The sequence below is a fragment of the Haliotis rubra genome, unplaced genomic scaffold, assembly GCF_003918875.1.
Source record: "Haliotis rubra isolate DU_JTF1 unplaced genomic scaffold, ASM391887v1 Scf747, whole genome shotgun sequence".
Classification (NCBI taxonomy): Eukaryota; Metazoa; Mollusca; class Gastropoda; order Lepetellida; family Haliotidae; genus Haliotis; species Haliotis rubra.
In genome coordinates, this window is record NW_025767465.1 from 367,500 (window position 1) to 393,164 (window position 25,665).

The window sequence follows — 25,665 nt, forward strand, 5'->3', positions numbered from 1 at the left end:
TTAGGCTAAAGATGAACATGGTAATCTGTCAGTTTAATTAATAACATGGAATTCTAACAAAGAACAAACGTAATGAACCCTGAGATATAAAAACATTGAGATTCCAAGGAATACCTTTTATCAACTGTAATGCTGCTATATTTAACCGGAGGTTCCATCAGAACACATGTTATCAACACATTCTGTTTCGTAAGTAGCTGGATATTCCAACAACAAACACATGTTATCATCACCTTCTGTTTCGTAAGTAGCTGGAGATTCCAACAACGAACACATGTTATCATCACCTTCTGTTTCGTAAGTAGCTGGAGATTCCAACAACGAACACATGTAATCATCACTTTCAGTTTTGTAAGTAGCTGGAGATTCCAACAACGAACACATGTAATCATCACCTTCAGTTTTGTAAGTAGCTGGAGATTCTAACAACGAACACATGTAATCATCACCTTCAGTTTTGTAAGTAGCTGGAGACTCTAACAACGAAGACGTGTAATCATCACCTTCTGTTTTGTAAGTAGCTGGAGATTCTATAAAAGAACACATGTAATCAACACCTTCAGTTTTGTAAGTAGCTGGAGATTCTAACAACGAACACATGTAATCATCACCTTCTGTTTTGTAAGTAGCTGGAGATTCTAACAACGAACACATGTTATCATCACCTTCTGTTTCGTAAGTAGCTGGAGATTCTAACAACGAACACATGTAATCACCACCTTCAGTTTCGTAAGTAGCTGGAGATTCTAACAACGAACACATGTAAACATCACCTTCAGTTTTGTAAGTAGCTGGAGATTCTAACAACGAACACATGTAATCATCACCTTCTGTTTTGTAAGTAGCTGGAGATTCTAACAACGAACACATGTTATTATCACCTTCAGTTTCGTAAGTAGCTGGAGATTCTAACAACGAACACATGTTATTATCACCTTCAGTTTCGTAAGTAGCTGGAGATTCCAACAACGAACACATGTAATCATCACCTTCAGTTTTGTAAGTAGCTGGAGATTCTAACAACGAACACATGTAATCATCACCTTCTGTTTTGTAAGTAGCTGGAGATTCTAACAACGAACACATGTTATCATCACCTTCTGTTTCGTAAGTAGCTGGAGATTCTAACAACGAACACATGTAATCACCACCTTCAGTTTCGTAAGTAGCTGGAGATTCTAACAACGAACACATGTAAACATCACCTTCAGTTTTGTAAGTAGCTGGAGATTCTAACAACGAACACATGTAATCATCACCTTCTGTTTTGTAAGTAGCTGGAGATTCTAACAACGAACACATGTTATTATCACCTTCAGTTTCGTAAGTAGCTGGAGATTCTAACAACGAACACATGTAATCACCACCTTAAGTTTCGTAAGTAGCTGGAGATTCTAACAACGAACACATGTAAACATCACCTTCAGTTTCGTAAGTAGCTGGAGATTCTAACAACGAACACATGTTATCATCACCTTCTGTTTCGTAAGTAGCTGGAGATTCTAACAACGAACACATGTAATCATCACCTTCTGTTTCGTAAGTAGCTGGAGATTCTAACAACGAACACATGTAATCACCACCTTCAGTTTCGTAAGTAGCTGGATATTCTAACAACGAACACATGATAGATAGATAGATATTCTTTATTTCCTCCAGTGAATGAAGATACAATGTGATATGATATATTGACATGCAGATCAGAAACAGGGGAATACAGATAGTTACAAACAGTTTACAAAGAAATGTTTCCAGTTGTTAACAGTTGTACATACATTGGTCATACATTCAAGCCATACATTATCATCAAGGGATAGACAATATTCCGTTGGAAGTCCTCCGAGTAAGAAACATAGAATCAATTCTTCATCATTGTTCCAAAGGCTAGAAAACGTATTTACATCTACTCTGTCAATAATTGATTCGATAAGAAGATCTCTGACGGCTTGTCAGCTCGCAGTACATAAAAACATGTTTGACAATATCGTAGGCAAATGTGCCACATATACACTCTTTTGATTGGATACGCAGAGTACTAATTTGCACCAATTTTGCAATACAGTGAAATAGATCAGGTCGTAGGATCGACATTTGCCATAATCTATGTATATTCTGGTCTCGCACTGAATAGTATCTATGTTGATTTTCCTTGACGTTAACTCTTTACATATATGGATATTTTCAGCATCATGAATTGTTTTCGTAACATGGACATTCCATTGTGCTTTATTAGGAAAGCTGGCAGACACAATGTATGTATTTACACAACCTGTCAGGTCGTATTTATATGTTAATAGTAGCATATGGTAGATAGGGATTTTGTACTTTTAGCTTCTTCTTTCATAACATGAGTCAAGTAAGAATTGACTAAGTTTAAAGTTTAAGACATTCTTGAATACAAAGTTTAAATTACCTCTACATAATTTGCCAAGGAACATAAGACAACGTTTTTCTATGTATGCTTGGACTGATAGTAAATTTAAACAGTCTCGTGCGACAACTGTCGAAGAACATTTAGAGAGCCCCTGGATGTGTTTACAGAAGAAAGATTGAGCTCGTTCAAGTATTTCATACTCTTTAGATGTTAGTTTACACCATAATTCACAAGCAAACAGGGCACATGGTAACATAACTCTGTTCCAGACTCCACAAGCAGACATGGGGTTTAGACCACCAAAGAACAAACCATTGCAGCGATTTGTGTTGACTAACATTCTAAGTTTATCACATGATTTTGAGTACGCACTAAAGTTGAAGATGCAGTGGTTATGTACAAGCCAGCATACACAACAAGATCTTTTTGAGTTACAATCTTCTCCCCAATGTAAAATGATGGACATGTATGTTTTTGGGTATTACCAAACAATAAGAATACACTTTTGTCGGCATTATATTTAAGATGCCATTTGCAAGAGTACTCAAAACACACATTTAGTGCACACTGTAGGCCATCTATGGCTCCACTTACAATAGTTGTGTCATCTGCTAATAAGATACCTGGCACATTACCCCATGGAAGACTTAAACCGTGTTGTAATGATTCTAGTGCGTATAATAGGTCATTAATATACAATGAAAATAACCAAGCTGACAAAACACATCCTTGACCAACACCTTGTTTTACAGGAAATGGAGCAGATGCAACTCCCCCTATTTTAACACAAGACTGCATTGAAGTATATTTAGTACGTAAGATACGCCACAGTTTACCATTTATACCAAAGTGATGGAGTTTATAAAATAATCCATTAAGCCATATTCTATCAAAGGCCTTCTCGTTGTCTAGAAAGACACAATACACTGGTGAGTTCTTTTCCTGTAATAAGCTATACTTTCTAACAGTGTTAATGCAGCTGTTTCAGCGCCAGCACCTTTACGGAATCCAAATTGATACTTGTGCGGGAAAGGTTTACTGTGGCAACACCAATTTTCTATTCTTTCTAAGATGACTCTTTCGAATAATTTGCTGACAATAGGAGTTAAAGTTATTCCCCGGTAATTTGAAGGGTCGCATGTGCTTTTACCTTTTCCCTGTGTATGGGAAGTATGGTACCAACATTAAAACCACAAGGTAGATATTCATAATGAACAATAGCATTGTAAAGTGCTACTAGGTGATTAATAACAGATCTACCGGCGTACTTTAAGTGTTCATTAACAATACCATCAGGTCCAGGTGATTTGCCGTTCTTAAGTCGCCGAATAGTGCATAACAGTTCATCAAACGTAAAAGGACACTGAAGCAGTGTAGAAACATCATCACAGTCATCATGAGTATTATCAAGTTGAGATACAAAGTTATTTACATAATCAGTAAGATCTGAATCAAAATTAACATCTGTACATGGTTGAGATAGGTCTCTGAAATATTTAGCAAATAGGTCACATATACCTTCCTGAGTATTACAAGATGTGTTTTCGTAAGTGAGAACTTGAGTGTATTCTTTTTTACGTTTGTATATTTTGGTAGCTTTAAAGTACTCTTTGTATACCTAGTTCAGAAGCCTCATAAATTCTTTTGAATTTAAGATCATCCTCATGTTTCTTTGATTGACGATGTCGTTTTCGGAAAATACGTTTTGCTTCTTTATATGCAATGTAGTAACTATTCTCTTTATCATGGATTTTACCATTACGGATCCATTCATTGCGACAATTTCTCATTGTATTATGTAGATCTTTCAAATTATCTTTTTTCCAATATGGTTTCAAGTTTGCCTGGTAACGAGAGGAAGGGATACTTATATTTGCTGCAGAATGGAGAGATTGGGTTACATATGCATAATGAGCTTCGATGTATTCTTCTGGAGATGTATACTGGGAGCATTCGAATTCAACATTTCTAAAATAGTTTTCAGTTTCATATCGATACAATGAGAGATCTACTTGATTGGCTTTTCGCCAATTTAGATGTATACCACCAGTATAGCTGTATGTAGGAGATTCACTACGAAACACAGTGAGGATAGGAAAATGGTCGGATACAGCATAGCTTATGTTATTGTCAACAGCATAACCCAGTACCCTATTTCTGAGATCACAGTCTATGAAGACGTAGTCAATCAAACTTCTTTGTGTTTTACACTTGTTGGAATAAGTAAAAACATTACTATCATCCAGAGGTATAACAGATTCAAGGTTTGTAAGTAGCTGGAGATTCTAACAACGAACACATGTAATCATCACCTTCTGTTTTGTAAGTAGCTGGAGATTCTAACAACGAACACATGTTATTATCACCTTCAGTTTCGTAAGTAGCTGGAGATTCTAACAACGAACACATGTTATTATCACCTTCAGTTTCGTAAGTAGCTGGAGATTCCAACAACGAACACATGTAATCATCACCTTCAGTTTTGTAAGTAGCTGGAGATTCTAACAACGAACACATGTAATCACCACCTTCAGTTTCGTAAGTAGCTGGATATTCTAACAACGAACACATGTAAACATCACCTTCAGTTTTGTAAGTAGCTGGAGATTCTAACAACGAACACATGTAATCATCACCTTCTGTTTTGTAAGTAGCTGGAGATTCTAACAACGAACACATGTTATTATCACCTTCAGTTTCGTAAGTAGCTGGAGATTCTAACAACGAACACATGTAATCACCACCTTAAGTTTCGTAAGTAGCTGGAGATTCTAACAACGAACACATGTAAACATCACCTTCAGTTTCGAAAGTAGCTGGAGATTCTAACAACGAACACATGTAATCACCACCTTCAGTTTCGTAAGTAGCTGGAGATTCTAACAACGAACACATGTAATCAACACCTTCTGTTTTGTAAGTAGCTGGAGATTCTAACAACGAACACATGTTATCATCACCTTCTGTTTCGTAAGTAGCTGGAGATTCTAACAACGAACACATGTAATCATCACCTTCTGTTTTGTAAGTAACCGGAGATTCTAACAACGAACACATGTAATCAACACCTTCAGTTTCGTAAGTCCCTGGTCTAACGAGGAACACCAGACATGAACCCTTGCGGTTCCATAAGTAGCTGGACATGTTCCCCAGGAACACAGATTTTCATTTGATTCTCTGGTTTCAAGATATCCAATTCGATAACCTAAACTATTCAATCATAACCTATTCTGCCATAACCTAGTGTGCTGACCAGTACAGATTATGCATACAAAATACTCGAAAACGCTAAAACAGATACACTGTTTCCACATGAAAATAATCAGATTATCTAGGGTCAGTTCTGTAAAATAATAAAAGTCATACACCCGGTGCATCTATGATAACTGGTGCTGTTGAACACGTCTATACGTTATTCAGACATTCAGTCTCTTAGGTTTGGGAAGTAATGGCAATAAAACATATGCATTATCTTATATCATCTGTTAATTGATGTTATAAAATGCAGTGATTTGAATTTGAAGTAAGGTCTCGAATCTTTAACCCTTGGGGGATATACGGTAAATATTGTTAAATAGCACCATTTTTAATGAATTCTTAAGGTTACACCAAACTGTGATCTTTTTTCATTATAGTTACTCATGCTTGCAATATGAATGAAGGTAGATAGGCATGTGACGAAGACACCGTTACTTTAAGAGATCTCATTGATTGCATCACAGTACGCTGCTCACATTGAACCTACAATCAATAATCTCTTGGTGGACAATAGCATGCTACCATGCTATCAATAGCACGCTAGCACGCTATCAAAATATCAATTACAACTACATGTACATATTTACACTTACAATAAAATGATCGCTTGCGTTAGTAACTAGAAGATACAGAAACAGCAGTACAAAGTACACACACTGTACGTCAGCATTATATCTGTATGCAGGATAGAATAAATAGTGTTATCGCATGGCTACAGCTGTATTAATACGTGTAGGAGAAAGTCCGAAATCCGTCGGTTAGTTTCGCTCGTGAGGCTCGTTCGAGGCCGTTAGGCCGAGGACGGGCTTCACGAGCGAAACTAATCGATGGATTGAGGACTTTCTCCAACTTAAAACGAAGTCACCATTGCATTTACGTGTGGAACTATTGTACAGTGACACTGGACACCAAAACACGTACTGATCTCAAACGTTTTAAAACATTCTGAAAAAAACGCACCCGTTATAAATACTCGTGCTGCACTAATCTACAGCTTGTGACGTATAAAAGGAAAATCACAACGGAAACTACCTTTCGTCACCACTGTCAGCGTAAACAATGGATTCTGATGATGATCTGTTTTGACCAAAGACCGGTATAACATTACCCTTGGTGATTTTGCAATAAATGATGAATTTGAGACTTTAATCAATTTGGATAAATCAAACATCGATGAGTTTACTTTGAAGGAATTTGAAAACGAAAATTCTGTTTTAGGGAGAGGGTCAAAATTCATCTGACACTGAATTTTTCCCTAGCCAGTCAAGAAATTGAAAACAAGTTGCAGTCTGACCCCATTAATTCAATCCCCCGTGCACAAGAACCTGATAAAGGAAGCAATGCTCTTGAAACGTTTCGTTTCGGAACTCCATTGTCGGGTAGTCAGTTACAGACACTAAGCAAGTCTGCATTTTCGACAAAAACTGAAAACAAGAGTTTGTGGGCAGTGCGTCTGTTCAATTCTTGGTGTGAAGAAAGACAAAAACGATTCCCCAACTCAAAAAAACATGACCTTTTGACTTTGGCGAAAAATGAATCCGATCTGACTCGAACTTTAATGATATTTATTACCGAGGTTCGAAAGCAGACTGGGACAGAATACCGTGGGAACTCTCTGTACGAGATTCTCACTTCTTTACAGTACTATATCCGGAGAAATGGTATCCCGTTAAACTTTACTGAGCACCGTTACGAAGGCCTGAGAAACATACTAGATGCCAAAATGAAAGCATTGGTTAGACAGGGGATAGGAATCACAAAGCGACAGGCGAAAGTCATAACAGAGGAAGAAGAGGATATTTTGTGGGCGAAATCTCTTTTAGGAAGCGATTCTCCGCAACAGCTCAGTGACACCCTAATCTATTTGATTGGCCTTAATTTTGCCCTCAGAGCAGGAGACGAGCATCGGTTTTTGCAGGTAGGCGAAACATCCCAACTTAAGGTAATGCAAAACGTGAATGAAGGGTCCAAGTTCCTAGTTTACACCGAGGACATGTCCAAGACCAACAGGGGCAGCCTTAAACACCGGAAGTGCGAACGTAAAGTAGTGAAGGTGTCTCAGAACAACGAGCGGCCAGAGAGATGTTTGGTTCGTCTATACGAAATGTACTTGAATCTAAGGTAAGATATCATGAATATGTCACTTACAGTTAATTTTAGCGATCTATTCATTTGCAATATATATGGATAACTGATATTGAACGTTTACATAAATATAATATAAAATAAATATTAACACACGATTGCTTGGTAAATACATGCATGCAGCTTTGATATTTGCACTGCCCTTATGTGCAGCGGAATCAGTCGCGACCTTGACCTTATTTAAACAAATATTGTATACCCACTAGCAAACAATTTGTCTGCACTTTCAGGCCACGTAATGGTACTTGCCAGGCGTTTTATCTACGACCACTTCGGTACGCTAAGACAGATGTCTGGTTTGCTGACGTCCCAATTGGCGTGCACACTCTCACCCAAACCATCAGCCGTTTTTGCAAGGCTGCAGGCTTCAGTGGTTTCTATACCAACCATTCGCTTAGAGCGACCACAGCAACTCGACTTTACGATGCCGGACTTGACGAACTGGACACAAGTCATCAGCTATCCGTTGTTATAAGGTACGTGTTTGACACCTTTTAAAAATACTAACTACGCCTCTACTGATGACGTCACGACGGAGTTCAAATTATCACGTGCGTACGTAGACTGCACAGTTGATTCGTAGCAAGGAGTCAAACTTGTATCACGATTAATTAACTTTATAGATGGTTTGTTAACCTTAATATTATATGAATCTTTTTTATTATGCTCTATAGGACTAGCGGGATCGGGTGGTAAGACTCGCTGGCTTGGTTGACACATGTCATCGGTTCCCAATTGCGCCGGTCGATGCTCATGCTGTTGATCACTGGATTGTCTGGTTCAGACTCGATTATTTACAGACTGCCGCCATATAGCTGGAATATTGCTGAGTGCGGCGTAAACTAATCTCACTCGCTCACTAAAGGAGTAGGGCATACTGCATTTATCAAAGTTGAAAGTTACACAAAAATGTTTTGAATTATGTTTAGAGAACCTCTGAACAACTGACGGCCAAAGTGGACAGTGTCGTACAAAGGAAGTCGAGGAAGGTGACGTCTCACACAGATACGACCAGTACGCCACCGGCTACAGGAACTGTTACCGTGACTACACCGTCCGAAGACCTCAAGGAAAGTACACGTGGGATAACCATGGTCCTTCAAGACGGCCCCTGCCTGTCTGTGAACTTGTGAGCTCGAGTGAACAAGCGACTCGCAAATAAAAGTGAACACATCAAACTGCCAGATGTTAGTTTTGTTTGTTGTTTTATAAAATGTAATCTGTATATCAATACGACCCCTGTGCTGCGAAGCACTTGCTTTTCCTCCAGATCTGACAGAGTCCATTAGTTCTGCACATGCGGGAAAATGTAGGTGAAACGAAATGTGTTCCATTGGATCTAATCGACTGTTATTGTAGAATATCCTACTAATCTAGTATTATAAAACTAATCGAGGTCTCAAATAGTTGCTAGTAGCTGCGCAACTTCGTTTTAATCGTCGATACAGTACAGTCGTGCCCCGTTTATCCGAACCTCAGATATCCGTAAAACTCGTCTTCCAAACGAAAATTCATTAAAACGAATTCACAATGTTGTAAAACTACTCACTTAACTAGAAATCCGGTTTCCGTAACCGGACGGTCATTTTCACATACCAAATGTTAAATCATATGCATTTTTTTCTCGAATATCCGGATAGCTGAGCACCTGTCAGTATGTTTACACGTGCATTTTACCGAGTGGCCTTGCGTGCCCTAACATGAAACAAGGGTAACAAGTCGGCATTCTTTGAAGGGTGAGAGGATTAACTGCCCTTAATTAGCAAGGTGACACTGAGTTAATCTTGAGGCGTTTGAATTGGTGGGTCACTATAATTACGCTGATGTTGGGTACAGGAACAATGCAATGCAAAAGCGTGGATGACATCAGAACTGGATATACATGTACCATAAAACTTACCGTTACAGTTGTAACTGTGGTTGTGACGCGGGTGGCCAGAACGACTTAGTGAGTCAGAATTTAACATCGCGTCGGTATTATTTCAGCCCCACGGCGGCTTGTTTAAGACGTAGTTGTACCTGTGTAGAAGGAGATCGACTGTACGGTAAAAGAGAAAAACTACTTTTGGGTAAGTGATTGTGGTGTCATGCCAGCGACCTTGACAATGTGGACAGTAGGAATGGATTAACAGCTCATACATGTGAGGGAATCGAACCCGTCCCTACGGTGTGATCAATCCACGTTTTATCCATTATCCATCTTCGCAACAACGCTGAAGGTGCTGATGTGAACACTGTCGATGTATGTGTCAATGTAATATATGTTTTTTTCCAGACATTGTCAAAGGAAATGGCTGCTCGAGAAGGTGGGGCTGCTCGTGAAGGTGGGGGCGATCGTGAAGGTGGGGCTGATCGTGAAGGTGGGGCTGATCGTGAAAGTGGGGCTGATCGTGAAGGTGGGGCTGATCGTGAACGTGGGGCTGATCGAGAAGGTGGGGGTGATCGAGAAGGTTGGCCTGATCGAGAAGGTTGGCCTGATCGAGAAGGTGGGGCTGATCGTGAAGGTGGAGCGCTGCGATGGGCAAGGGAAATGCCACTGCAGGACCTTATTGATGAAATCTGTACAACAGGTGAAGAAATCACCACAAGTCAGCTGACTCGTATACAGCAATATCTCATTGGTAAGATAAAATTGTATCTCACTTGTTTTGTTAATGGTATTTTTTATCTTTTCAGGAGAGATACAAAACTGTTTTCAATAGGAGCTAGGTTTAGGTGGTACTGCGCTAAACTGAAATTTGAACCGTAAGCGCAGCGTTGCATACTTTGCAGCTCATAGCTAAGAATTCACGGTGCACTTTAATATCAGAAATCATGTTTATAAAGGCGACCCAGGTTTTTTATACAATAGTGGAAAAGTTACATCTACTCCATATAAATGTTGAACAATTAAATGATGCATCAGTCAATGCATATTAATGAAAACATCTCTTCGTCAATTCACACTGTTAATGAACGGCGCTGAAATTGGTTGTTTTCGTGTTTGTTGGACGCGTGATACTCGTGCACTGTTTGGATTGTTATCAGTAGGTAATAAAAGAAACCTTTCCGCAAATAATGCTTACAATATACCACTCCTTGCTAAAAATAACGCTTACACCGTGGGTAAGCAGCAAACAATAGGTTCCAACAAGAAGTTGCGCGTAAGGAAGACAGTGTCGCTCGGTCTCCTATTACCAGGTGTTTGTTTTGTCAATGACCCATAATAGAGTATTCATCAAGTGAACAAAATATTATGTTCAGTAATGTAAGACCGATACCACTTTAAATGAAGCACAATAAATGTCTCTAGTATATAATGTAATGCGTTCTCTGGTCTCGATACTCATCGCAAAGAACATGGGTTGCACCTCGTCTTCAACGCTTCAATTATTGACATCAAGACTTAAAGGCACTATATCACACCACACTTCTCTAAAAACAAATAATCTATTTCTCTCAATAATTCTAACTATATCACCTCTCAGGGAGGCGTAATATGATGTATTCCAAAAAAGAATTAAGTATTTAGATTACAATATAAATTAACAGGTTCGAATGAATTAATGTAACGTTGCATTAATCGACACTCGCGCTCTCTCCCGGCGAATATTATTAAAAGCGAACCCCAAAGAGTTATGTTCCTTGGGGCAAGTGTTCCATGTATGGCAAGTGTTCTCTGTTTGGAAGCTGTTCGCCTCGAAGTTTAAATTATCGATTTCAGGCAAGTCGTAAGGGATAATAAGTCTTTTATTGCATCAATAGGAAGCTATTAAAGTGAGTGCATATGTCCCAATATATATAATATAGGCAAAAATATTGTCGAAAATGTGTGACGTTGTGTCTTTAATCCCAAAGGAAATGTCTCACTGACTTGATTGACACATATCAACGTATACCAGTTGCATAGATCGATGTTCATGCTGTTGATTGTCTGACTCGATTATTTACAGACAGCCGCCACTTAGCTGGAATATTGCTGAGAGCGGCGTTGAACAACTACCAAACCAAAACTTCGTTCACTGTGTGTCATGATATTGCCCGTTTCACAGTCGATATGCTTGGAACATTGTAAAGCGTAGCCATGGGTAATACAATACTACATCGGGAACAAATATATAGATGTTGCGTTTTTTCAATGAGTTTTTTAGTGTCATTGATTAGGTCTATAATTACCTTTGCACGGGTATGTAGTCTCTAGAATGTTTTATGCCGTTATGTAATATCTTTGATGTGTTCACAGGGGAACATGGCTGTTCTGCAGATGAAATCACCAAATTCGACAAGCCAGTACATTTCTTCGGACATCTCCGTGAGAAGAAGTTCATCTCCTTCGCTAACCTGGCCTTTTTTCAAGCTGTCCTCACACGAATTGAAAGACAGGATCTCTGTGACATTGTTTCAGAATTTGCCCGGAACCATTCAGACGACGCGCTGTATCTTGAAGTTTCCAAAATTGATGAAGGTAATGCTTGTCAAAGCGTCGCTCTACACTTTATGTTTGAAAAGCCTACATATGAAAAATGTTCCGCAGCCATGTTAAATGCAAAGATATGGCAATAAGCTGGGAACATGTAGACTATTGAAAAGGCAATTAAATCCGCAACCATGAATATGCGATGAAACTCATTGTGTGTATGTGTTCGTTTGTACGTACGGTATGCTGTATGCTGCGTCCGAGCGTGTGTTTGTTTGAACTGACAGTAGTAATTATATCTTACACAAATACATGCTTGTGAGTATGTTTGAGTGAAAGGTCAAAATATAACATAGGTATGGGTCTGTCAATATCTGAATAGATATATTTGAAGTTCTCACTTTGTCCTTTTTCCCAAGCCACACACCAAATATGACCCCATCTTAGTTTGTTTTCGAAACCTGTCGTTAGATTATCCTGAAGCAGTTATGTTCAAAGCACAAATAATGTAAACATCGATAGATTGTATCATTGTTACAAGTCCACCAACATGTATGTTCCAGGAAGTAATGCCAGGGTCAATTTACATGTACGGAAGACTCTCACTAAGAGAAACGAAGTTGACACGATTGTAAAGAGCTTGGCCAGTTGTCTGAACATTCCCTCCGAGTCTATCCGGGTGATGGGGGCCGAGGCAACAAACAGTTACCGCTTGACTCTGTACATCCCCGCCAGGTACAGAGATCGCCTTGTGGACAAGCACATGCTCAACCATCTGATGAAGGTCGACATTGACGAGGTGGAAGTGGATGGGGAGACTATCAAGCTTACCCCAGAAGATAGGAATTAGGACAAACACACTACATTTGCTTGATTGTAAAGACACATACGACTTTTATTGTATATGAGTGGTAAAATGCCTTGTCGTTATTGTCGAGCGAAGAGGTAATGAATTACTGCATTGAGCCGCATCAAGTTTGCAGCTTTACTCGGCGAGCCGCATTAACAATAGCGAAGAAGTTAACTAAAAATGGTGTAAATATGTATCTACTTAATTATTTCACAAGGAAGCTTGTATTTCTTCATGTCTTCTATTCAATTTTCGGTCACATTTCCATATCAATTTCTACATAATGTCAGTTGGAACGTATGAATGTGTTACAGGCCACGTTAACATGGGGAAACAGTTTAGCTTCCAGTGTGTGAACTAGCGGCGAGATGCAGTATGCACTGGTCTAACAAACGTTTGTTATATTTAATATTGTGGTGTGTAAAATGTAAGACACAACGCTTACCATTATTTGAAACGACGGTCCAACGTGCTACGTTGTAATTTTAAAAATATTAAACATTAAATGTGTAATCATTTCATGGTATAAAACTGTGTGTACACATAGCAATATACACATGCACACCACACCTCTGCTCTCCGGGAGCTCAGTAGGGAGTGGCCTGTTTCATGTCGTTCATGCATGTCCTTTTTTCTGTTGGATGATAAATAACAATATGTTCACCAGCTAAAGAGAAGCGAATGGCTGGTTTCTGGAATGATTTATTACCTTGGAGGTGAATCAGTTTTCTTGGTTTTGCCTCCATTGACATCACCCTGATCTCCACGGGTTGTTGTGTGTATTGATATGAGTCTTTGTGCCCACAGTAGTTTGTTTCTTCATATCTGTCACTTCAATGTGAACGTATTTGTATCACTGTAGCCTTAAAGTAGAAAATACTTTCTTCCGAGATCTGCTGCCTGTAAACACACAGTGTACAGATGTTTGAAGGGCATTTAGAAGTTGGTGGGGTATTACAGCACATTTGATATAGATGTGCAACTTCATAATCGTGTGTAAATAATAAAGAAGTTGCACATCTATATCAAATGTGTTGCGCAGTGTAGAGAAATACTCACATTTCTACTTCCTACCGTCGTCACAGTTGCTACATTTAAAGCCATGTTTATTGTTTTATCAACGTGTAACGGGTCAGGCGATTTTTAGTTCAGATTATATTCTTTGAAGTCTATATTTATAAACATATTTGTGCTGTTTATACATGCATTTATATTTCTGAAAGTTAAATATTTAAGGACGTCTTCGTTCAAATGTCCTCATCTCTATATAAAATTCTTATTACACAAACACATTGGTGATCAATGTAGCACGTTACCAATATCACCTTCCGGCTTCTATTGTTTGCAGATAATATAAATGAACTGTTTCTTATGATTTAAATTTTGGTCCAAAGAACTCAGATCAAACTTTAATCAAGTTACTTAAATTCCATCGCAAAACAAATTTAAATAACAACGATAACATCAAGTAAGTTTAAAATGTGTTCTTTTATAATGACACAGCAGTTATATTGACATAGCAGGAGATATCAAATTAACGATGAAAGGAGTTTACAATAATTACTTTGCAACTGCATAATAATTGTAATAATCAAGTAATAACTGCGTTGGCGTGCTATGAAAATAGCAATGCAAATGTACATATATCGTATGTTGAACCAATCATTAAAACTATTATAATATTTTGATGTTCCAATGTCGGACAGAAATAAATGAACTTATAATCAGTGAAACAATGACGTATTTGTCGTATGTACATGCACTTGAAAACTTGATATGTGTCAGTAGTGTGCAGTGGTGAATGCACTTGATAAGCACGACAGCTGATATAGTGATCGGTGAGGGAGGGTATATATCACATCTATTTCAGATGATTACGTTGCACCTTACATTGAGCAGCACGTCGTGGATTGAATGACTCAACGGTTAATATCTTTAACAACGCAGCAACGTAAGGTCTAACCATTGTGTGATAGTTTAAGCCTGTGGAGATAAGGGAAATCATATGCATCTTTCCGCATGTGTTTTCACAGCTCATAGTGCAGTATGCCAATGATCAAATGATCATAGCCAGTCTTTGGCATTCGTAAAACATTTAGAGGTCTGAAATAGATAGCTGAGAAGAATGGAGTAATACGATAACATTGGTATTCTCCTATTTGTTCAGTGATTGACAGCCGTTGATATCATAACATTTATGTAAACCAGACTGACTGAGTTTAGATATACGCCGCTTTTAGCAATATTCCAGCAATATCACGGCGGGGGACACCAGAAATGGGCTTCACACATTGTGCCCATGTGGGGAATCGAACCCGGGTCTTCGGCGTGACGAGCCAACGCTTTAACCATTAGGCTACCCCACCGCCCCATGTAAACCAGAACCTTAATGTAGTACAATATATAAAAACAAAAATACAAAATCTATATTTCTTTTAAAACTCGAAATATCTGAAATGTCCCACATCGTGCATTTAGTACACATCTTGTTTAGCAAGGGATGTTAATGCGAATGTATTACTTGCCAGTTTGTAGGACGGTGACGCTTTGATGTTGATGTTACGTTAAGATTTGTGGTAGTGTGTCTACAAATCAGTAAATGCACTTATCGTGTCATTTGATATTTGGTCTATAGATCATTTGATTGTCTGGTTTACAGGTCGCCGCCACATGGCACAAACACTGCTGTAGCATCGAGCTGTAAATACTTATATGTTTAGGCAAACAGTGTCAATGGCAGGTGCTACCACTGGAGCAGGACATGCCTACACCTATCGAGAACATCTGGTGTCATTAATTTAGTCATTCAAATAGTTCACACACCTAGAGTTCCGCCGAACACGCACGCACGCACACACACACATTCACACAACAACAAACGACAAAACAAACCTGCACACCCATAAATATGGAATCCGAGGAGGGACATTGTCGCGTTGTCGCATTGTCGCCCTCTCAAAAACAAATAAAATGAGGCAAAATAAACCAAAACGCCACACGCGACATCGCGACAATGTCCCTTCCAGGATTCCATACATAAACGTACATATTCCCACACAAACATACATATGCTTACTGACGAGATCGGTCAGGCTCCACTGGATTGATGCAGGTCACCGTATCCCAATCTATGGTCATAATGTCAATCACTTGATTGTCTGGTCCAGAGAGACCGACGTCATATAGCTGGAATATTGCCGAGTGCCGCGTTACACACCAAACAGATCATACATTATCACCTATCGTTTGTTTCCAACCTGAATCAATACATTCACCCAGTAATCTCTGTAAAAACAAACAAACCAACAAACTTCTTTAAGTGGCATGTTTAGAAGTTGGGGAATCAGATAAGGAGAAAACTTTATGGATGAACAACTTCTTTATTCGGATGATGCGACGTTTCGATACAGATAATTGTATCGTTGTCAAGCAAGTATCTGTATCGAAACGTCGCATCATCCGAATAAAGAAGTTGTTCATCCATAAAGTTTTGTCCTTATCAAACAAACAAACATCAAAGAAATGCTACACAATTAATGGATGCATTCTAAACTGCAAGTGAGACAGAGGCTCTGTATGAGGAGTGCAGTTGGAAGGTGACAGTCACCATACTGAACATGTACAGAAAGATGAAAGTCGAGTCCTCACTGTAGTCACTAAGACGATATGGGAACTTCTTCAGTCCGGGGCTGACAAAAGGTAGTACACAGCTGACTAAGGCTGCGCAATATAACCGGTTTACCGGTATTTACCGGTTCAGACATGAAAACGATACGTATTGCGATACGCTGATCGAAAACCGGTATTTTGACATGCATTCGGAAAACTTCGTAACACTCTGAAATCTTCGGATATTTCCGTTTTTTAAATTGTTCCTTTCCTTGTTTCATTTGTGCCAAATATTATTTACATTTTTATTTTGTCATGATTAAAAGTTTTTATTAACGCCTAATCAAGCATAGTGATTTTGTTGTGTTTCTACTTTATAAATCAAGCATTAACTCGATTATACGTATTTTTTGTTAAAGAAAACTTCTTGCAATATATTGCAATACATATCGCAATACATGCTTTCGCGTCGCAATTTATCGCAATATGAAAAGTCCTTGCAATACCCACCCCTACAGCTGACCTTTCTATGCCAAAGTGAGTGAGTGAGTTTAGTTCAGCAATATTCAAGTTATATGGCGGCAGTCTGTAAATAATCGAGTCTGGATTCTATGCCAAAGAAATATTAGATTTCGTCAGTGTTTAATCGCATAGATGAAACTCTGATAATACGACATGTTGCCTTTGGTTTTATATAATTTGCATATTCAGCACGGGGAGACGTCCATTTGAGGAAATTCTTTTCATTGTCCGGTACTGTCCGAGTGGGGGGAATTGTCCATGAGAAGTGACGGAAGTATGGTATGTATAACGTATAAAATCGTTCAAACAGTATATTTATCTGTACTGGTGTGTTTTATAGTTCACTGGGATTGGTCGAAGCTAAGGTATTCTTGAAGGGCTTTTGGTAGGTTTACCCAAAACTAAGCGGGCGTTCATAATTTATGACTAGGGGAGTGATGATGACTTTTATGGAGAAGCATGTACAATTTGTATAGAGTAAATGACCCCCTGCATGTCATGTGCAAAATCAATTAAACACACACACACACACTGGTCTGATCACATTTAGGTATCATTATGTTTTGGAAAAATGTTGCAAAAACACATTTACAGTCAAAATAATATCGTTTTAAAATGAATTGTTTTCTCATCATACAGTAGTAAATAATTCCAGAAACGATCAAAGAACGGGACACACTAAATGAAATGAACCATATTTCTGTTTTCCTTCGCCCCGGTAATCCTGGAATTTTGCTTTTAAAAACTGAAGAGAAACTATACCCTACAACATTGATTGCTTGCGAGAGTGCGTGTGTACAGACATACACGCGTTGGTTACCTCCCTGTTCAAAACCGGATGTTTACAACCTGTACCGGAAGTAGATTCCTGCTGGAAAATACATCGCTTAAGAAAGTAAAGTTACTGGTGTGAACCGCGTCTGTGCGGATAGGAGAGACAATGGGGATGTGTCTGCCATGTCTGGGTAGTTCCGTGGAGGATTACGACCAGCCCGATCCCGTGAGCACATCGTCGAGTTATCACAGTAGCCTTTGCTATGTCTATAAGTGATTGCAATGGCCGATTGTCCATATTTCGAGCACCATGCCTTACCAGATCCAGACTGGTGTCGGGCGTCTCATGTAGATCGGTGCTCAGTGAATTAAATACAGGGCAAGTCGGGAATAACAAAAGATTAAACATATCAGACTGAGAACAATACATATGTGTTTTAAAATCCTAACATGAAAATAATGCCACCGTCAATTTGGCTTGGTGATGAGACAGTAACCTCGCGTAATCAATATTCGCGCACCTAACACGTTTCGGCACGGTATGCGGAATTTACAAGATACATGAAAATCAACAATTAACAATTATATATCAACAATTATATATCCCTGCTAGTAGACACTACTCGTCTGAAGAGTGGTGGTGGCGTCAGCGAAGCTGTCCACGTGACAATGTACTTGACACCTTTCATAACAGTAGGTTACTGGTTATCAATATCATGGAGAATGTTTGTGTCAGTTAAGGTGTTCACTAAAATAGAGTGTTCTGTAAAATACTCTGAAATGTATATTAATTTGACAAACGTTCCTCTATTTCTGTGAATAGGTTTAACATTTTGTATTACTTTTGGAGTTGTTATTGTGACCAGCAGGAATATTATCTGATATGGAAACCATGCTGAAGTACCAATCATTCAGGTGTTAGAAAACTGGGGATGACACTAGAGTATGGCATTACTTTACAAAAGAGGCACTGAAGGCTATTATAAATGACTTTTTACCTATCAATGTATTTTCTGAATTCTATTGTTGAACACATCAGCTATCGATATGAACACAAATGTAACTTTCACTAATCCCCAGATATATCAGCAATGTTATCTTAACTGTTCGAAAATAAGGTACAACTATGCGAGGATATTTACACTAGCACTCATTTCTGACATGCAGAAATTGTCAGTTAAGTTGCCCCTGCATTCTTGTGTTATGGTATATAAAAATAGACCAAATGTTGTTTAAAAGTGAAAATTGTATTCATTGTTTGTACATAAATGGCAGTAAAGGATCAGGACACAACTGCCCAAATACTGACACTTTTTCCAAATCTAAAATACCTGAAATTAGCTGTTGGGGATGTATGCCAACTGAGATGCATACACTGTATATTTTCTATAGATGTCACAACCAACTAGTGGCGTGCTGTTACATGGTTACTGTCTCATCTCCAGCACATGTTAAGCACCTGATAGACTGTAGTATAGTGACATATTCAGCTTCCCATGGCCCACTTGTACAGCATGGAGTCTCATGTGACAGTACTGCTTCTAATATGCATCATATACCGGTATACATGAGAAAAAAAAATCATGTATGCAGAGGTACAGATAAGCTGAGTATCTGCGTAAATTACGCAAAAATGTATGTGAAAACTCAATTACTATTAAGTCTATTGCGTACAAGTACGCTTGAATTTTTGTAAATACTCAATAAATGTGATCTTACATGCGTACACACAAAAGTGTCAACTCTTAGGTTGCGTACCGGTGGATAGATAAAATAACTGAGGTATATTGAGAGGTTCTATTTCAGCACACGAATTTGGCAACTTGCAGTCTTTCTTATCATTTCTGATACTACAGATCAAATATAAATTACAAACACTAACATTTAAACTTTATCCTATTTTTAAAATTAATAGAAGATCGCAGAATACCCAAGTGAGTTGAGTACAATTTATTTGGTTACTCAAAGGAAAATTAGGATACCCAATTGAGATGAACACAAGCGAGTACATAACTCAATGACCTAAAAAGTTATCTGTTGCTCTGTGTATGTGTATGTAATGGAAAAGATGATGTATACAAAGAAAAAAGAATACATCTGGAAATCATGTTGATGATGTTTTCTCCAGCATCATCTTGTGCTTTATATGTGCTGGAGTGGTGATTGTTATATTGGGTACTACAGATATTAGAGTACTCACCCTGTTACTTTAGAGCCATGAAGGGATCAACAAGAGTACTCACCCTGTTACTTTAGGGCCATGCAGTGGTCAACAAGAGTACTCACCCTGTTACTTTAGGGCCATGCAGTGGTCAACAAGAATACTCACCCTGTTACTTTAGGGCCATGCCGTGGTCAAAAAGAGTACTCACCCTGTTACTTTAGTGCCATGCAGTGGTCAACAAGAGTACTCACCCTGTTACTTTAGGGCCATGCAGTGTTCAACAAGAGTACTCAAGAGCCTAGACAATACTGTGGAGAACTGGGAATTGAACATCTGATCAGAAGTGCCTGGCATGCTCAGGGGCTCTCCACAGCAAAATGTGGCACCTTTATGACTCCAAGAAATAGAATTTAGTTACTTTTTCATGCATGTAGTTGTGAGAAATATTGGCATCCCCTCTCTTCTTTTGCTGCATTATTTTTTGTGACCCTCTGAAGCCCCACCCTCCCATCCACCCCAGAATATATGGCCTGTCTCTTTCACAATAATGCAGGAAACTAGACGACAACAGCAGGCTGAGGCAGTGCAGTTTAGCGACAGCGGGACAACGAAGTCGAGAGGGGTGAAGGATGTTGAGGGTTTGAAGAGGAAGCAGCAGAGAAGGGAGGAGATCGAGAAGAAGGCGGAGATACAGGGAGGAGGAGATAATGCCATGAGGGTAGATACAGTTGCTCACACTATCTGGGAGTCGAGAAAATTATTAAATTAATTATGTTTGGGGATGCTTTTTTGTTGGTTTTTAAATTGGACCAGATGGAGCCCAAACCCACAATCTGAGAGCAATAGTTCTGACATTGTTATAGTAAATATGAGCTTTGTGAGTACCGGTAATTATATATGATATATGTTGTATGAAGTATCATATTGTGGCAAACATGTTACAGCATGTGTAAAGAGAACATAGTGAACAGTGTAGATGAAGGAAAGGATCGCAGTGTAGATGAAGGAAAGGATCGCAGTGTAGATGAAGGAAAGGATCGCAGTGTAGCTGAAGGAAAGGATCGCAGTGTAAAGGAAAGGATCGCAGTGTAGATGAAGGAAAGGATCGCAGTGTAGATGAAGGAAAGGATCGCAGTGAAACAAAATAGGAAGACCAAAACTATTACAAAACAATGATTTATTTTTTAAAAAGCAAAATGTATGTTGCCTTTCAGGTAACCACTGGCTCGAAAATATATGATTTTAATGTTGCATGATGATCCATAGAACTCTTTCAATGTATGAACTGTGCTGTTTTCAGTGCTGAAGTTAAGCTGTTACACAATTATCCATCTGTTGGATGAAAGGACATCTGTAAAACTGTATCAGTGCAGGGTTATGAAATGGAGAGAATAAGTACGCAATAGTAGACATACATTAGCAAAATGTTATTTGGCGATTGAAGGAAAAACAAAAAGATGTACTTCATGTAAAACTTAAAATATACTTATATGAAATGTGAAAATATTAAGGCTCTTACCTTTGAGTAAAATTGCCTGGATTGGATTTGCAAATGTAGCTGAAAATATAACTTGACACCATAGTTACCATACACCACCACTGTAGAATGTCATATAGCTGGACTGCAAGAAATACAGCCACAGAGTTGAACAGCACTTTCTCAGAGTTTGAAACAGTCAGGGGTTGAAGGTCTGGTTATAGTGACATTGTATCAGCTAACTTGTATAAGTTTGTTAAAAACTAGATTCAACTGATTGTTTGCATTTTCTGTTTTTACAGTGGCAAGTTGGATGATCACACAGGCTGCCTTGACAACAGATAAGTTCCATCAGCATTACACTTCCTAGTGGACTGTCAGATGTCTACTTATTTATCGCATTACAATACTTCTATGTTTTCATAGACCTATTGGCCTTTCCTATGTGGTTGTTCTCAGTGAAATGTTAAATTATTTTCAGTGCTTGTTGCTATTTTCTCGATCATACTGACGATCGGGTGTCTTTGTATTTTCATAACTTTTCTATCATATTTTGATATGTCTTTTATTTCATAACTGTGGTTATGTGGTAGAGTTTCCTATCAACACATTATCTCATTATGCCGTCAAGGATGTCTGCATTGTATCTTCAGTCACTGTATACATTTAACCTTCAACAAGGTCTTACTCAAAGCAGTCATTCTCATGATAAACATATTCAACTGAGTAGAATATTTTGTAATGCTTATTTTGAATTATGTTACCTTTTCACAATGTTACAAGTATTTAGGGGAATAGTGTTATCCCAACAATATAGGATTCAACATAACCCTGTGTCTCTGATTTGTCCTCTAACCCTACGTAGTACAATTCCCCCACCACAGATTTTAAAAGCACTTTTGTTGTCTGTATCAAGGCATTACACTTCAAGCATACTCTGTTTCTCAGTTGTCAGCAGAGTGGATACCACACAAGACCTTGTCAAGGCCTTTCTCAGCAACTTCCAACCATTTCAGATCTAATTAGCAATGGACAAGCAAAATCAGTTCAATATCCTTTTATTTAATGAGAAGACCATCTCTTTGTAGTGATGTTCTTGGACACAAAGTATAAAGGATATTATCAAACCATTCAAACACTCCGATAACTCTGTAAAATGGTATCTTTGTACCTCTTCACCAAATTACCACCATGCTCATTTTCTTTGTTACCTTGTTTTGGGATGTTTGTGTTGATTGATAGCTCAATGTACATATAGGCAACGGAGCGCATGGAAGTATTTGAAAGTCTGTTTTGTGTTGAAAGGAATGCATTGATCCTTTGAAATCATCTTCACATGATTGCTTCTCCTTCCCAGGAGAATGGTGACTGAGATTCCAATGAAGTATCATCATCATCATCCTGACACTATACTCTGGTTTCTGTTGGTTCTAACATAAGCATGTCAACAGACATGCATTTGGTATTTTTATGCTTTTTCTTGTTTGTTAAATCTCTACAATCTCTGTGCCTTTTGTATTTTTAAACTATGCCATTGGTTGCCATAGTTACATAGCAACAAGCTGTGTCATGGAGGTTACAGACTTCCCTCAGTTGTGGCCTGAATTGTCTTTATTATCTTATGACAAACACCATGGATGCATTCATTGACGCTTTGTTTTTAGTTCTGTTCAAATGTTGTGAGAAGTGATCCCCAAATTTCATAGTTTATACATAATTGATATGTACAGTGATGTAACTAGCATACAGCTTGCTTGAATGGGTGGTTGGGTAGCCCAGTGGTGAAAGTATTGGATTGTTATGCTGAAGGTGTGGGTTTGATTCCCCACATGGGTTGTGTGAAGTTCAGTAATATTCCAATTTTAAGATGGCAGTCAGTATATAATCAGGTCTGTACATTCATCATATTTACTGACCGTTCTCATGTAGCTGGATTGTTGCAAGGTGCAGCGTCAAACCGCAAGTTACACACACACAAAAATAAAAATAAAGCAAAAAAAGGTTGCTATGGTTGTGATTATACTGCTTGATATGTATTTCTATCTAATGGCATGGGGATAGTTCATTAAGAGAGACACTGTTCAGATATGAAAACTTGTCTGTCCATCTGTATATTTATACCATGTGTTTTGTCAGTTCAGGAAAACAAAGCATCCAATGTTAATCTACTGATTTGACTGATATGTACTTTATTTATATGTACTTTGCAGGAACATATATGTTATATGTGGATTACACTTTTTAGTAAAGTACAGATTCTAGTACCTTTGTTGGGTTGAGTCCCTACTGGGATTCAAACCCACACCATCAGAGTCAGGCACCTAATCGCCAGCACACAAAGTCAGCTGTCTAACCCGCTCAGCCACCGCAGCGCAGGAAATATAACATATGTTACATTTGACCACTTTCTAAATGGCATGGTGTATTCAAATATGTTAAAGGTCATCCAGTTTGTATCTGTTTTACTATAGTTTTCTTGGATCTAAGTAGTGTATATTAATGTATATCATGCCACATAGGTCAAATTTATTGGTCTGAAGAAAGTGTCAAAATTTGTACATTTGTTTAATAATCCTGAAATTATCTTTCTTATACTCAAATGCATGAAAAACAATAGTAAAATCAGACATATAAACTTCCCAATTCCTTTCTGCTCCGGCAAGTGAAGACTTGAAGGATTTATGTGCAGCAGAAACCAGTGACGCACAACATAAGATAAAACTTTGCTTTAGATTAAGAAGAGGCGCAGATGACTTGCTAAATAGGTGTGGCATTCCTAATGAAACAAAAGAGGCCCTGTTTGTCCAGACAGAAGAAATCCTGTTTCGTGATGTCTAGACCTTCTGGTCATGGTACAAATTTGGTCATTGCCCAGAAAGAATATATATATATATGTTCACAAATTACCTCGCACTAAATGTAAAGACAATTTTAAGTGATATCAATGAAAGGGACTAAAATCTTAGATCCAGAAAAGCATTGAACTCTTTGTTACCAATGGTACATTTTGACATTTCAGCTGCAGTATTATTTGGTATTTGGTGAGAAACAATAGCTTACTGTCTGCATATTTAAAATTCATAAGTTGTCAGTTTTGGGGAAGAAAGTGTACATTATACTTTAATTTAGGAAATATTCTGAGTGTCTTCTGTTGTATGTGGTGTGGATGAGCTGGTCAGCCGTTGGTTGTATTTCCTTGATCTGCTTGGGTTATTGCTCATGATATTAATCAATGGTTTGTCTGGTCCGTTCTGTCTCTACACTGTGAGATAGCGGGAATATTGCTGACAGCAGCATTAAAGATACACTCCCTTGGTGCTGCAGATTTCACACAAACGTACAAGATGTGTCACTTTCAGTATTTGATACTGCAGTGCTCTGTACTCTACTGTTTTCTATGTCTACAAGTTCATTGTTACCATTCTAAAATAAATTCATATATCAAAGTGTTCTGTTCACTGTTTGTATATGTCAAGTGTGATGACTCTCAGAGAAACAGCTTTTAGGGATTGCTGAGCAGATGTTGCTTGTGAAACTGAAATTAGAATATGCGTGTCATCAATACATACCTTTAAAGATATCGAATGGGAACCCATATCTTGCATCTGTGTGTTTCACAAAGATGTTTTAGGGATGTGTGGCCCAGTGGTTAAAGGTGCAGCAATTCGTTGTACACAGTTGCATGCCAGATACATGTGACCATTCGTTTGATTCCCGATTCACCCTGATGTTTCTAGATTCGTGTTCAGGGTTTTACTAAAGTAGTTAATTCGAACCATTACATTACTTTGGGCTTTCCCTCCACATTAAGATGGCATACTTTGGTGTGACTGGAATATTGTTTAAGCATCCTTCCACCAACCTACTAACTGAACATTTATGTTGTTATTATATTGAGAACAAGTTGTGCAGGCGTCATTGATGTGGATTTACATTTAAATAATACAGATTTACCCTACATTAAATTCGTGTTACTATTCTACAACTGACTGAAGTGACATTGTATGGCACAGTGCCATCAGACTCACAATAGCTGTAGTCTCTGACTAGGCTTATCAGGCCACCATTTAAGAAAACAGTGGTTTATTGTGACACA

The 25,665-nt window shown here is 38.4% G+C and overlaps 3 protein-coding genes across 3 annotated transcripts; all 3 read left to right on the forward strand.

Moving 5' to 3' along the window:
• The first annotated feature begins 7,330 nt into the window (after nucleotides 1-7,330).
• LOC124260004 (zinc finger MYM-type protein 2-like) lies at nucleotides 7,331-8,910 on the forward strand. Its single transcript, XM_046694232.1, has 3 exons — nucleotides 7,331-7,753; nucleotides 8,008-8,253; nucleotides 8,709-8,910. Exons 1-3 carry the CDS (start codon nucleotides 7,356-7,358, stop codon nucleotides 8,908-8,910), a joined length of 846 nt encoding a protein of 281 aa, XP_046550188.1. The 5' UTR covers nucleotides 7,331-7,355.
• Nucleotides 8,911-9,727: 817 nt separating this feature from the next.
• On the forward strand, nucleotides 9,728-13,204 carry LOC124260014. Its single transcript, XM_046694244.1, has 5 exons — nucleotides 9,728-9,846; nucleotides 10,053-10,173; nucleotides 10,264-10,398; nucleotides 12,000-12,221; nucleotides 12,737-13,204. Exons 2-5 carry the CDS (start codon nucleotides 10,068-10,070, stop codon nucleotides 13,021-13,023), a joined length of 750 nt encoding a protein of 249 aa, XP_046550200.1. The 5' UTR covers nucleotides 9,728-9,846; nucleotides 10,053-10,067; the 3' UTR covers nucleotides 13,024-13,204.
• Nucleotides 13,205-18,039: 4,835 nt separating this feature from the next.
• LOC124260019 (small VCP/p97-interacting protein-like) lies at nucleotides 18,040-21,926 on the forward strand. The gene is made up of 3 exons (XM_046694247.1): nucleotides 18,040-18,154; nucleotides 20,646-20,810; nucleotides 21,872-21,926. Exons 1-3 carry the CDS (start codon nucleotides 18,095-18,097, stop codon nucleotides 21,884-21,886), a joined length of 240 nt encoding a protein of 79 aa, XP_046550203.1. The 5' UTR covers nucleotides 18,040-18,094; the 3' UTR covers nucleotides 21,887-21,926.
• Nucleotides 21,927-25,665: the final 3,739 nt, after the last annotated feature.